Genomic DNA, 15,879 nt, shown 5'->3' with positions numbered 1-15,879 from the left:
TGTGAATATTTTATAGTAGTTAATTAAGGTTGTGGACTATTTACAAATGTTGCGAATTATTCGATGAGTTTATCAGAAAGTACGACAAACTTGCGAAGCAAGCGGTACTTCGAGGTTTAGACTTTGTTTCATCCTATCATTGTTATCTTGTAAACGATATAAGGCTTGTGTATACCGTGTAGATCACATTTTGTATAGGAGAATGTAGAACGAGATAACACGAGACGAATCGTGAAATTTTTATATATGTTTAATTCATTTTGTAAATTTATGAAAGAATCGATGTTGCATTTAATTCATGTATTAGAATAACATAGGTGCACGGGAGAATATTGTCAACATTTTTGTATTATAGAAGTATTATAGCTAGTGTAATAAATTTTTACAGTAATCAGATGAGATTCAATTCTCGTGTATCTCGTTCGAAATCGTCAATTTATTTGTTTGTGTTTAGGCATACCATTTTGTCTCATATTTGGTATAATTCTAGACATAGGAAATGATTCTTCGTTGCCGTTTGTAGTACTGACGTCTTCACGATAATTCTGATATTCAGAATTTTCTAAGTTGCTCGAGTTATTTTTTCCACACTTCAAAGCAAGCAGCGTCATTATTCCGACAACGAAAAGACCAAAAATGATAGACATCAGTGCGATCGCTGGACCGGAATACTGTTGAAATTCTTCAGTATTCAGATAAGCAAGTGCTAACGGATTAGGTTCGTCCCAACTGGTCCAAGTATTATTCCAAAGTGATGGATCCGCTCTGGGGTCTCCGTCCAAATTACTAGGCGGTATCACTGTTAATCTATACTTCATCAGAATTCTTTCTAAGATAGCCAAGATCACTGGTCTTCTGTCAGCAAGATTCACCATTTCGCAAGGATCTTTTTCTATATTGAAGAGACACGGTGCTTTCATAGGGTCGCAAGAAATCTGTAACAAATTTCATTCGTAAAGGCTTACAATGCAGAATGCTTCTAATATTTATAATAGGCTGTGGTATGTTTCTTAGTTAAAGTAAGGAAAAGTATTCATAGAGAATTATATGTAATCTGATTTATAAAAGAAATATTATAATTTTTACTCAAATAACACGGACTCTGTCTTTCTCTTTAACGTTGCATTTTATCTGTGCTTTCTTTCGCAATTCGGAAATGTTTTCGGCGGTGAGTATTTTCTCTTGGAAATTAGTTTTCGGAGGAGTATTGTTTATGTTTCGTGCACTTCTCTTTCTTCTTTCATTTAATTCCATTGCTTGTCTGGCGGTAATTACACCGGAAATGGCGACACCCGTTTTGCTGTACAATATTTTATCGGGGTCGTATCGCGGAGAAATCCCTTCAGATGATTCTCCAGTTGCTCCGACCCAGGCACCACCAGTTTCTGTCTGACCAATAACATATTTAAAATCGCCACGTCTGATAGCGGCATAATTACTAAGATCGTCGATGTTGATCACTACATCGGATCTAAAGCTGATCTTATCCGATACCAAAGTCGGCCAGAGGTCGAATCCATCGATGTTCCCAAGTTGCTTCCCATTCACTCCTAAAGGATACACGAATCTCGATGAAATAATTCCTTTATTTCTAACGTGAAAATTCAATTTTGTAAACATTTAAATCGCAGATCAGAAAAATGTTTTATCGTTTGAAACCTGTGGCAATTGGTATTTTTAATATCATTTTGGTAACCTGTTGCAGACAGGAGTGTTGGAAGCCAATCGGACACGAACATCATTTGATTCGAGACTCTTTTAGACTTTTTAATGAGAGGACTCCAGATAGCTGCAACTCCTCTCGTCCCACCTTCCCATGGACTGTCCTTCATCTGAAAAATTTTCAAAGTTTCAGCTGTTCAAGACTCGAGAACCAATAGCTCACGAAGGATGTATTTACGCCTCGAAGAGGGTAATTGCTGCCTTGATTACTCAGGAAACCCTCTGTCGGTGCACCGTTGTCGCTCATGAAGAGTACTATACTGTTCTCCAACATGCCGCGACTTCGTAGTGCATCCATCACTTCGCCGACGCTTTGATCTAATTTCGACACGACAGCTGCAAGTAGGTAAGTTACAACACCCACATTTGATACAATACATTACGAAAATTATTATTTCAGAATTTATAGGAAGAATATTCAACTCGATAAAAGCATATTAGGAAAGTGTAATTTTGTAGAGTATAAGAAATAGGCTTTCTCAGAAATTTAATTTGATAGAGTTCCAAGTAAATTGATGAAATGTCACGTTATACGGTTGAAATTTAATATAGTAGAGTAATTCGCGAAGTAAAAGGATGATACCTGCTTGGATTCTTCTTTCGGGGTCAAGGATGTATGAAAATTTGGCAATCTCTTCGTCGGGTGCTCGCAATAGTTGATTATTATTTCCTTTATGAGGAGCCAGGTGGGCTAGATATAGAAACATTGGTTCATCAGTGTTGTGTTCGTTAATTAGTCGTACAGCTTCGTTTGTGAATAGATCTGTCGCGTATTTTCCTGCGGTGTCCCATGCCACTGTGAGATTTCGTCTCATGTCGAAGCCTCTGAACTGGCTGAATTGCGGATCCTATGAAAATATAAATTTCGTATAACAAATCGATTTATCCGTACTATTCTCTGACTTTCACAGTTCTCAACATAAACGACAATATAAAATTTGGAGAATCTACTTGACACGAGGGTAGTTTTCGGAGATATTTACTGGTTCTTGCACAATGTGCGTGTAATAATCCTGAAGACCGTTCCAGTACCCAAAATGTGTCTCAAATCCACGATACGTCGGAGTATACTCCTTTCTGAAGTATCCTAAGTGCCATTTTCCCACGGCGTGTGTTCTGTAGCCTATTTCTTTCAAGTACTGCAACGAAGATTGGTTCGAATAGAAGGTATTCGACGAGGATCGTTGACTATTTCGAGTAACTTCGCGTAACTAATCGTAGCAGAACTTTTTACGAAGCAAAAGGTAAAGCAAATTCTGAAAACGTGGTTCGTATGGAAACCTACCTCGGGTAGTAATTTTTCGCTTAGGGGGAGCCCTCGTGGTTCAGCTGCGTAGAGAACAGAATGTTGCATGCCCAGATGTATCGGATTTTTTCCGGTCATTAAAGCGGATCTGCTCGGAGTGCACAAGGCAGGAACGTAATGATTATTCAAAATGATACCATTGTATGCGAGGGCGTCGATGTTAGGCGTGGGGACTTGGTTTGATCCGTGAAAGCTTACGTCGTTCCACCCCTAGTGCATAGTTTTAAATGCGAGTACGTGAGTGCCTTTTAAGTAGTCGATTTACATTTTGTTAGTAGCTCTATTATACTTTTTCTTATAGTACTTCGTCATAATATAATATTCTTCGTATCTCGTACGATTATCCCTCTTATTCGCTGTGTACTGGATTTTTAGTTATTATTGTACATCTCGTTATACTTGTAAAAATTGTTGGTATAGGGTGCTTCTTTACCACGTTAATTAATTGCAATTGGCAAAATAATCGTTTATCGTGCAGTTTCATTATAGTTGATAGAATAATTATTTGTCAAACAAGAAGACATAGTGAAATATCGGAAATCCATATGAATCGTGAGAAAAGCTTAAACACTAGTCGCATATAGTTAAAAATAGATTTAATTACAGCTATAAACAGCGAAATCAGATTAATACGTTTCACACAATGGATGGCTGTTAGATCCTTGTCTGATCGAGTTTCTTACAGAGACTGGTACATCAATCTTAACTTACCATGTCATCGGCAAGAATGACGATGATATGAGGCTTTTGCTTAGCCTGTTGTTGATCACCATACGTATTGACTTCAAGGTTGTCTTCGTCTTTGTATTTCACTGGCGTTGGGAAGTTTGTTTTCGCTTTCGACGTGGACAGGAAAGACGAAAAGAAAATCGCGTTCACGCTTGTCACCATTAACTCAAAGAAGAGCAGCACGATGAAAAGGTGTGCTACCAACGCGACATTCATCTCGAAATTAACTGTAACAGACGAGAAACGTAACGATTACCGTTAAGCCAACTGATATTTCAAAATCAAATTCGATAGCTGGTCCAATCCCGCTTTCTTCTCATTGTACCGAAGAATTCTTCGCCATTTTTGAAACACTAACTTCTCACGCGAATGGCAATCAAGGTTAACAAAAATTAATCCAACTCATGGTAATACCTTTACGGATCCCGTTCAAGATCCGACGACTGATAGCTCTATTCTATACCGTTACGGATGTACCGATGAAACGATTCCAGTCACGTCGAACGCGACCGCGTATTTTGCTAGAGAAGAAGAGGAACAGAACGACCCTTACGTTGATGGAAAAGGGGAAGAACGACCGCGGTGTATCCCATTATTCGCGATAAGTTGTCCATTTTTTCCGTTTACGTTCGCGGAGTATCTTCCCATGGAATAGAAGAGATCAGCTTCGGCCAGGCTGGTCTTTGGCAATGCGAGAACCGACTGGCTAGGAAACTCGAGACCTGTTGGTTTATTACCACTTTAGATTTTCCGTACGGCGAGCGGAGAGGAGGCAAAGGGGAGGATCTGGAGCATAACGAAAGTGGTGTTCTGGGGGAGGAAAATGGAGGAGGAAAAATCCAGACGGCACTACGTACACGTGAAAATTCTGCGTTCCTTTCGAATCGTTATGTGTTTGCTCGCTTCTTTCTCTCCCTCTATGAAACTGCTGCGATGTGCAAATTTGAATCTCGCGGGGTTTAGATTCATCAATCTTTTAGATATATGCACTCGTTGTTGGAATAACGAGTTAGACGACTCGTAATCTTGATGAGATAGATCATTATAGATAACGGGACGGTAAACGAGGTATAGTACATAAATTTTCGCAAAATTTATTTATTATTTCGGAATTTGGTTCAACTACTGTAGATAGGAGTGAACCGAAATTGGAGGTAAAATGGTTATGTATGAGGCTAAGTTTATCGGGATGTACTAGTAGTTTAATTGTGTTATTTTTGATCGGGATAAACTGTTGATAAATTGTCAGGACAATGTGACAAAATTTGTTGCGAAACTTGAGTAAATTTATTCCTAAAGAAATTACATTTAATTGTTAATGTTTGAACAATTAGTAGTTACATATGTATTGGTAAAGTAATAGGATTGTAATGCATTTATGATCATGAGTTCTGTAATTAGGTGGATTTGATCAGTACACAGCATTGAAACGTATCTATCAATTTGTCTATCCGATTAATCATTCTGGTACCATATTAAATTATCGATGGAAGCTTTTTGACTCAATGCACACTCCCTAAAGAAAATTAATAGAGGAAATTACTGGTATTAGAATATAATATCGATGAGTAATGAAATAATTTTCGTAGATTTAATATCTTTCCGTAGAGTTCCTCAAAGTTCCTCATGAATCTTCAAAGATTTTTCGCTTCTTTTGTTCTCATCGAGTAAAGGAGTACAAAGTTCTGACTTTTACTACATTTTATAAGTTTCCAGCTTTTTCAGATTCGAACCACTGCCAACTATTTCATTCGCGATTGACACCTTCCTGTGCATTTTCCCGTGAAATTTTAAACGATCTTAAACGAAGTGAAAACACTGCGATCTTGCATATGCTTAAGTCTCTTGCAAATAGAAGGGTTGGTTTAAAAGAAATAACATTAAAGAAAAAAGTTGGTAACGCATGCGTACGAGATTGTTCACGCACATTCCTCGTAAATGTTCTTGTTGAGAAAAAAAAAAAAAAATGAAAGTAGTAGGAATTGATAGTCGTTCCACACGATCCGGGTGCACGCGAATAACAGTTTAAATCATCGCTGGAGAAACTTCGATGTACGTCCATTATGTAACCGCGATATTTCATTGTATCTTTATTTTTTTCTAACTTAGCTGTGAACGTTCGATTACATTATGTAGCAAAGTCGTGTAAAAAGTTGAACAAAACAGAGAGAAAACAAAACGTTTTGCTTCGTTTGACGTCAGCGTGATTAAGGAGTTTATTATTTTTGTTCTTGATTTTATAATTAAATCAGGATGTAAAGTATGTATGAGATATGGAGGGTATCGAACGGATTTCGACTCTAATTTAGTAATTAATTAATTTTTAACGATGAATTCCTCTCGCCAACTTCCGAGAGAAGAAACAGAATCAGGAGCTTTGTAAAATTCCTCTGGAATTATCGTATCGTTGAGATAATACAACGTTATTGCTTGGGACAGTAGCGCAGTTTGCCAAATACGATTTGAATAATTAGATGGAAACGTAAATAAAGCCGTCGCATCGGCCATTTAATTGCTGCGACGAGCAATTAAATTTCCAATCGGCGTGACGCTGAGATTGTCATAAACGGGTTGCTGCGAAAATCGGTTCGCTAATTGTCGCTAATTTCCTCGATTTGTTCCGATTGTCATGTTTCTCAGTTAATTCTCGACCCGACCTTTGATTATTCCTACCTGTAAGTTTGTATAGTCGAAGAAAACTGTAGGCGTACCGAACTATATGAAATGTCCCTAAAAGAGATAGCCTTGGTTCGTAATGTATCTCTGAGTATACTAGATTCAGATAACAATAATTAAAGTGTTAGAATGGAAACAACATACAATTATGTTTTTACTTGATTAAAATATGATTGCATGCTTTTAGAAGCTGTGAAAGTAAGAAGTCTGAAACAAGTTAATAGTGGTTGTAGAGAGGAGGAAAAATGGAATAAAATATATCTTGATGTAATTGAGGAAATATATATTTAACGAGGTAAACATTATTTGAGGGAAAACAAACAAAAATTAAACAAAAACGTTTCGTTACAACGAAAACTTGCTATAAAGTTTATTTAATCGAGTAATGTTTATTTGAAATATTCTTTGTTTTATTTCAACCTATGTACGATCTCATTTAACGAAATTATCTTTTTCAGATACGACTGTGGTAAATATAAAAGGTACCTATGCATATATCTATGTTTATAAATTAAACATTTAATTGCTAGTTTCTACATCTCATTAGCTGAACAGTAATTTTTCGTAATTAGGTCGAAATGTTTCTAAATAATATAAATTTTAATATACATCAAATTTAGATGTAAATGATCGCCCGATATTTAAATACAATTATAAAATAGGTAATATATGACTGTTTCTTGTATGTACGTATCTTGTTTCGCTATATACGATCGTTTATAATTAAGCTACGGTTCCCTGTTTTGCGGCAATTAAAAGATACACGAAGTTCTTAAATCCAATAATTAAATAATTAACTTTTAAATTCGATAATACTTTTAAGGTAAATACGTTGCACGTAGTCGGTTTCTTTCACATTAATTAGTCGATTGATTAACGTGTATTCAGTAGAAAGGAAAACTCTAGTGTGCCAAACACGATTTTTATTGCGAATTAATTGACCGAAATCGAGCATCTAGTTTGATGTGTGTTAATAATGCGATATACAGAAAAATTAGACAGAACCTGCGCTATTGAAATTAATTAGATTGAATATATTCAACTGATTCGTTTGCATTCTGAAAGTTACTTATGCCGTAGAAATTTGTTGTGAAATACACCGTACGATTGTTGTGGTATCAGATACTAACAAAAATATCGAGGTTCTAAGAAAATCACCCCGTACAATTTTCTCACGCGATCGATGAAATAGCTAGTATATGTGCTTTATCCTTAAATTCTCGTAGAATGTTTGATTTTTATGGTATCGACAGCAACGTCGTTTGTAACAGTGATACATTTTATAAGATAGACCGTGTTCTCTTTGTTTCCGCTGTTCCTCGACTTCCTTTGAATACGAAATATAGTTGTTGTGAAAACTCCCGGTAAAGTTTTCGAAACCCATATTCTGGAAGTTGGAAGATTTGCAACAAATATTCTGAACCTTCGATTTATAGTATTTTATACTTCCAATACATCGCATAGATTTAGAATTCATTTAAGAATTCATAATAGAGCAAACAGTGAGGAATATTATCAAACAATTGAAGTTTCAACGTTATAATTTATATTTTAATTTTTGAATAATATGGAATCTTTGGTTTCGCGTTGTGAAAGGATTGAGAATTGTAAAATCATATTTCAAAGTCTGAAATTTGAGTGGTAAATATATTTCAATGTTGAATAATCGTAGAAAATAGGGGCTATTTCATGATTACAAACATTCAATCAAAGTACATACCATTTTTATTTTTAAATTAAGGAATCATTTCTCAGAGGTAGAAAATTTGCAATGAATTCTTTCTGATTGTAAAAGTCTAATTAAGATTAAAATATTTGAGATTATAAAGATCTGTGTCGAATAGAAATTTTTCCAAATGAATAATAAATAACCAAGGGACGAATAAAAGGAAACATCCACGATTTTGAATATTGAAGTTTAAAAAACTTGATATTTTCCTCATTTTAAACGATAAGGTTCTGTGTACAGCGATTTGCAAGTTGGTTTGCACGAAACATTAAGTGCACAAAAGCGTTGCATGAAATACATCAAACTGTTTGGTGAGCAAACATGAAGGCACGTTCTCGCATTATGTGGTTACGCTACTGGAAAAATTGCATGCTGATTAACAGGGAGATGAACATGGCTCACATTCCAACTAACGACTTTCTTAATTCGGTAATTAGTTACCAGGTCGCCCTTAAACTTCGTGCTTATGGTAGATATTCAAATGATTAGGAACGGACGTTGAAAAGTATTTCCTCGTTACTTAGAGTCTTTATGCGAAAATGTAATGCTAGGTATGAAAACGCACAAGCGGTGCAAAATGTGTAGTCAATAAATGAAAGGAAAAATTAAGATAGGTTAAAATAAAGAGGAAAAAGATGTCACGTGTTTAAGGAAGGAATGAAAAATAATTAGACGATGATAAAAATGAAGGTATATGTGTAGTTGTAGTAATAAATAACATCGAAGAAAACGCATTGTTGTAATAATTTCTTATATATCTCGTTAGGAATTCAATATTAACAGAGATGTACTGATGTAAATGCACTTATTTTAAACTATATTTTGTTAGTTTTGTAAATAAAATGATTTCTCTGATTTAGTAACATCGAATAATATTAAATAATATATATAATATATATAATATATACAATATATATATATAATATTAAATAGTAAAATTTTCATGATTTACTGATTTACTTAATCTTAATCTTAATGTGTGTTCGATGTAAATCAAACTAATAGAGCATAACAAAGTATATTTAAATTATTTTTAATAGATGTAAATATGTGTATTTGTATTAAATATAAATAAATTTTATAGTTTAATATAATGGTTTCAGGCTTGCAATTAGTTGTATGGTGCAACTTTGGAATATTTGAATTTTGATCTCGTAGGTCGTAGTACAACAGAAGTCATACTTTTGTTTTTTTTTTTCGAAGTAATAATTGGATAATAGTTATGTTTTATTATTATAAATATATTGTAGTTAAATTTAGTATTTAATATACATTAGTAGGTATATAAGTAACGAGATTTATTTACAAACAGTACGAGCATAGGTTATGCACTGATTATCGTAGTAAAATGCATAAACGTGACAGTATTCGTTTTTCATCGGTTCTTGTGGTGTCGAGTAAATTTCTTTTAAACTTGATTCATGCATTCTAATTTTTGGGAGATTCAATTGGATTTGTTTCTCGTTTGTTTCTAAATTTCTAATTTGTATGTCTGACATATGTGAATAATTGATATTAGATCACACTGTTTACCTAAAAACGAGGTTATGTCATAGATACGAAGTAGTTTTGTACTTTTACTTCCGCGAAATGTAGAAAACAGTTTCTTACGAGCGTGAAATGAAAATAGAGTACACATTTTTGCTGAACAGTAATTTATTTAAAATGAGTGCATCAATAAAAACTATAGTTCCCGTTGAAAGCATTGCTTTCTACGTATTATTTTCTACTTCGCAGTTTCCTTAAGGTAATGAAATAAAATTTGTTTTAAACATAATTAACAGAATCTTTTTTAGTGATGAATAGGGCTTTTTAGTTTATTACGTGGTAATACTGTACTAGTAAAATCATAGGAACCGTGAAAAATTTTAAGTCGTATAACCGTGGTCAACTTCTCTCTATTCGTGATAATCGATTTTTCGATCGAATGTTTCGATCGAATGTTTTCGATCAAATGCGTCAAACATGCTGCGCAGTATCTGAACGCTTGGTGCACGTTATACGTCTTAATTTTTGTGACTGAAATAGTGAAAAATAATCAGTGAGAGTAATAAAGTGTGTTAATATCAATTACTACGGACGTTTTTTTTAAAGCGAAGTATAAAATTGACCGTCGAAAGCGATGTATTATATCATATTACTGCAGAAAACATCGAACCATAGGCAACGATCGAGTGGGTAAGTACTTACATATTGACATTGATTCGCGCAAAATAATGATAATTACTTCATCTATTTAACCAATCAATCTTTAAGATTAAACAGATTCTCTGTTTTTTCTTTTCTTCGAGAAAAATTATATTTTATGTATTTCGTCGAAACAGTGTGGTTATAATGCAATGTATTATAATCTAATACAAAGTATTGCGATAAATAAGATAGGTTGCTTTACAAACAATCAGATATGGAACAGTGATGAAGGAAGTAGGTGAATAATTACGTTCTTGCTAAAAAAGAGTGAAAGTAATAGTATTTTTTTTGTGTATAATTTCGTCAGACATATTTTAGGCTATGCGCATGCGTGTACTTTGCCGCCATATCGAGGCAGTTACGAATAGCAGTAACACAAAAAGATGTGATACGTTTAAGATAGTTAATTTATGTTCGTGTTATGTATTCGTTATATTTAGTTCTTTTTGACACATTTTTGCATAGGAATTACATTTCAGCGGATAATAGGTATTTCAATTCAGCACATAAATATCGAATTTTAATTTATAGTTATAAATAGCAAAAGATTTAATTTCTAAATTATTAGATGCAAAAAGGTAGATATATCATTATCGAAAAAATATTTTAATTGTTCAGAATATTCAATTTTCGTAAAATGATTACCCCCAATAATCATTTTGTTATAATATCTGATCGTTTTTATATTCATTTTTCATTTCATATTATATCATATTGTAAATATTAGGATATAGTCACAACATAATCTTAAAAGCTATGTTGCAGCAATATATATGGTAATAGAAGCCTAGGTTTTTTAATCATTCCCGTCTTCTATTTTTCATATAAATAACAAGACGTTCTAAAAAATTTAAACAAACGATAAAAAAATGTTCTTGGTTTTTTAAGCAATGAAACATTACACAAAATTTAAACGAGGTTAAAATACAATAAATTAGTCACTAAAGTCACGGTTTTCGAGTCACGGAAATTGCAAGATTCTTTTGTGTTAATAGAATATTGTTAATATCAGTGTTAATAGAACAATGACACAGTTTTACACAGTTTTACACTAAAAGTTACTCGCGTACGTCTCACCAATTGTAAACAGTGGTTAATAGAAAAGACAATGAATACTCTAGATATGATTTCATGAAAAATTCATAAAAGAGATACGAGGTATTACGGTGTACTTAATTAAGCAAATACTAAGGAAGGCTCACCTCGGAGCACAATGCTGCACACTTTCTTATTCACCAGTCTGAAGGAGACTGCGATTCTTCTAATTCACGCTTAAGTGGCGCGTTCCTACAACCTCGAGAAGTGTTTTTACATTTTGTCCGTGATTGAGCGTGTCTCGAAAGGAAATAATCGAATCCAAGGTGCTACTATGCTGTTATACGCGAAAAAATCGTTTGCTCTCGATGAATTTTCTTAAATAAATCTGACTATCCTTTTTCGTCAGCCATATTTACATCCTGTTATATAACTTATATAACCTATATTAAAAAGAACTTGCTTCTTTCGAAATTTGGAACAGGATAGAAGAGCTCGTTAATTCAACGCTCGTGTCCCTCTCTGCTTCGTTTTTCATATTGCCATTTCATCTTCTTTTCATTTATTTTTATTTCATTCGTGTTTCTTTTAATCTCCTGATTTCTCGTGATCGTATAATTTTTCTAGAAATTATTTCGAGTATCTGTGTTTTATTTCAAGTAATTTTCCTCTTTAATCAGCAATTAAAATTTCTGAAGAACGTAATTTCTTCCTGCTATTTTACATTCTGGAGAGTACAGATTTCCTGAGGATTGTGCAACGAGAAATTGAAAATAATTCAGAATCAATTCAGATTTCGAGGATTTTACATAAAGCCATTAGGCAAGAAAGTAACTCACGATACGTATCGTATTATGATAGGATCTGTTAGAAACGTCATTAACACATTGTAACTTGTGCTGTTCCTAGGATTGAAATATTTGTAAGAAAATCATTACAAATTTTTCACATTCTCGTAAAATAGCGTATAATATATATTTCAAGAAAATTCACTATATTACCAAAATTAATTTCAAATGCAAAATTCCAAATAACAAATATGTAATGATAGAACCACGTAATTTTACGAGACCAGTGTATAATCTAGTGAAACATTTAATTAGGATTTAATATATATATTTCATTATATCGTACAATTATATACGATATAATTGCTGTAATATATACGTGTAATATATCGCACAATATACCAGACACAATATAATTATTTTCATTTAAAAAATAATTGTTTAACGCGTGTTATTTCCTTCAATTACATAAAAAGAAGAAAGAAAAAAAAGTTCAATTAACAATAGGTATAGTTAGTATCTTCAATCTTGCACACTTATATAGTTTCATGCACATAACAGTATTAAATCAAAGATCAGTGAGATAACGAATTCTTTCTAGAAAAACGTAGAAAATATCTACCCTTGCATAAACTCATGAAACGTTGGAAAATTCGCTGAACGAGCATACGTTTTTGGATTCTGTGCCCCGTGGAATGACTTTCAATTAATGCAAACCATTTAAATTCATTTCAAACTAGCAGCTCGGCAGAATGTAAAGTATGGCTGGATAACTGTAGCTTTCTGAATAAGTTTATTCCTGTTCCTTTTCGTTCAAGTAGACCATCGCATTCGGCGATTATAACGCGAAACTTTTTTGTTTGATCTAGATCGAGAAAGTTATAAAGTTCTTAGCCATTATGCGGTTAATAATAACTTCTATCGAATGTATTATTTTGCGAAGTCATGGATCTCGAGGAATTCCTGAGATTTTCGTCTTCTTTGCTTTATCAATGATCCTTTCCAACAACCGAGGTTTAGTTTAGTTTCGGCACTGTTTCAACATCTTTAAAGAACCCTGGGCAAAGCAGTATATGAGGGTCTTCGTTTGTGCAATATTTCAGGAACAAAAATGTAAGTAGTCGATAAAATTGAATTTATATTTTTGGGTATATTTTAAATAAATTTGTAAAATGCACCATAATTTAGAATTACTAAAATACTAAGTATTTTTTCATAAGTTATCAACTTGGAGTCTATAGTGTATCAGGTATGAGCTCATACGTTAAGATAATCCCGAGTTTAGTGGTGATTCTGTAATTAAATCAATTTTATTAGACATTATGTTAAAAGTTCGGGAAAAATATCGAAAGTCACGAGAAGTGGTACATATTTGGTATATTTTATCGCTTCTCTAATTAGGATCTTCGCTTTATGAGAATTTGTTATAATTATTTCAAGTTATTCCTATAAATTACTCGTATAATGTTAGGTACTACTATGTAGTAGTAATAGTACGTAAGGATATAACGAAATTTCAATAAAAATAGGATAAATATTTTTGGTAATATGATAAATTTGAAAATGGAATAGGAAATTCAGGAAGATGCAAGTAGTAAAGCATTTTGCATGCGAAGAAGAGTCTCGCAATGTATTGTTTCTGGATCACGGCCAGGAAATCTCGAACCCAACGCATTTTACCGTGTTTCTAGTAGACGAAGCAAAAAAACGAAACAAGATTACGAATTTGCACTTCCTTTCCACGGTCGAGAGTGAATATTAAATTCTGAATCACGGACAGTGGAGTTTCAAGTAGCAAACATGCACACTCTATGAATATTTTACATCCGTGTAAGTTGCCAAGTTTTTAACGTTATCACATATATTTTAACAGTATTATACCAGCTCGACGACTATGCTGCATTGATATAAATTTTCTGAATAACGGGACAATGGAAATTTAATAATGTAGGAATATTAAGAAGTTATTAGAATAATCAGGATAGATAATCAGTTAAATTACTCGGTATACCCTAGATTTTCGGATACGTTCGATTTTCGCAATGAAACTGCCGCCAGTGTTCCTTAATTGCCTTTCACTTTCCAAATTCCATTGACGAAAAACATACAAATCACTGACAGCTAAATTGTTAGCGAAAACTCTGTGTAATTTGTTACGCAAGTGCAAACCACAGGCAAGGGACATAAACCTGCACGAAACGGAGCATTTCAATGTTAGACCGATATCTTTGTGGTACCTTGACCACGTAGTTATTTACGCCGTGATTGTCGAGTAATAGGGCCAGTCATCAACTATAAAGTTGTTTTCGACGACAGAAAATATCGCGAAACTCATCAACTCTTCTTTCCTAATTAGTACGTACGGTGTCCCATTGAAAATTGAGATTAACGACGTTAGAATGACTCGAGATAACAAAATATACAGTGTACGGTGTGCACGATGCTCAGTGCGATAGTATAGTATAATAAACCGTGAGCAATTTCTATTAGCATTTTAGTCAAATCCAGCGAAATCTTTTGCCTAACATAATTTTGCTTATCAAACAATTTGAGGGACATAAAGCAATTATTGGACACCCTATTCAGTGACATTATCTTTTGACTTGACGTAAATTTATGATCCCGAAAAGGAATTAGAGTCTCTTTGTTCTAGTTCACTGATTTATTTATTTTGTTACACCACGTAAGTACACTGTTGGAAGAATCTAATATTGCTCTCGAGAATATAGAACATAATTGCTCAGTTGGTTTAGCCACGTTTCGTCGTGGTTGACAGGAGTCATACACCTTAACGCGATAAAAGAGATATTTTCGGTCAATGTACAAGTGGACCAGAGAATATTTTTCTGGAATCTGATCGAATAATGATCCATACACGGCCTCATGTTAGTTAGATAAACTTATTCTACTTGCATCACTGTTATCTTCATCCGAGGAATCAGAGGAATTCAAACTTCAAAATTATAAATATACGTATGATTTTCTAAAAATATACGTAAATACACGTATTTACTAGAAGCGAGATTGATTCGATAAGGAAGGAATAATTGGCAATGAAGGTGAGAGAGGGAAGCAGTGAAGAAAATGCTAGTCACAATTTCAAGTAGTTTGAAACTTGAGACGTTCATGTCCCATTAAAATATCGATATGATTCCAGAGCAGTATCCTAAGAGATTGGCCTGTGAATCTCACCAATTCGAAGATTTAATCGTCACGGAAGATTCATACAATACGTGACTGTCTTTTACGAGCTGCCCAGGATACGTTTTCTAGACGCAACAGCTGCGTCCATTTTGAGCGACACGTGTTACAGCTATGAAACATGCTCTCTTGAGGATCGTTTCACGAGACACAAACGTATTATCTTAGTCGAGTTTAGGGGGTTACAGTTAGAAGGTGGAAGATGAAATAATTTCGTATATCAAGTGCAGGTCCTCTGGATCTCATAAATGATTTATATTTACCTCGATTTAGAGATCTCGAAACTTCCGAGTCGGAACGAGACGAGTTTCTTTACGAGATCGAGACGATATCTCGATATTTTTCAAATCTTTCGATTTTCTAGGCTTCTTTTCTGTTAGTCTCTAGTCGATGATTATGAATTCAATGATTATGATTCATCGATGATTATGAAAATGGTATGTTCGTTTCTTAAACTTTATGGGAAATTTACTTGATATAATATTAAGTATAATTTTAGAATA

At 33.8% G+C, this 15,879-nt stretch overlaps 2 protein-coding genes across 2 annotated transcripts in view; one reads left to right on the top strand and one right to left on the bottom strand.

Annotated features, from left to right (window-relative positions):
- Window positions 1-402: 402 nt before the first annotated feature.
- On the bottom strand, window positions 403-4,371 carry LOC108550869 (arylsulfatase B). The gene is made up of 10 exons (XM_017904766.1): window positions 4,311-4,371; window positions 3,842-3,984; window positions 3,740-3,784; window positions 3,008-3,238; window positions 2,706-2,861; window positions 2,306-2,570; window positions 1,901-2,058; window positions 1,697-1,832; window positions 1,102-1,550; window positions 403-935 (listed from the first exon to the last, which is right to left on the bottom strand). Exons 1-10 carry the CDS (start codon window positions 4,369-4,371, stop codon window positions 432-434), a joined length of 2,148 nt encoding a protein of 715 aa, XP_017760255.1. The 3' UTR covers window positions 403-431.
- Grd (GABA-gated ion channel) overlaps window positions 1,989-15,879 on the top strand; it is a 142,157-nt gene continuing 128,266 nt past the window's right edge. Inside the window, exon 1 of the mRNA XM_017904770.1 lies at window positions 1,989-2,068. The gene's annotated coding sequence lies outside the window, so the exon portion shown is untranslated. The remainder of the gene's footprint in view (window positions 2,069-15,879) is intronic.

The sequence above is a fragment of the Eufriesea mexicana genome, unplaced genomic scaffold (genome assembly GCF_001483705.2).
Source record: "Eufriesea mexicana isolate 0111107269 unplaced genomic scaffold, ASM148370v2 scaffold3255, whole genome shotgun sequence".
Lineage (NCBI taxonomy): Eukaryota > Metazoa > Arthropoda > Insecta > Hymenoptera > Apidae > Eufriesea > Eufriesea mexicana.
The sequence above is the reverse complement of the archived record's forward strand: the minus strand, read 5'-3'. Positions and strand labels throughout refer to the sequence as shown.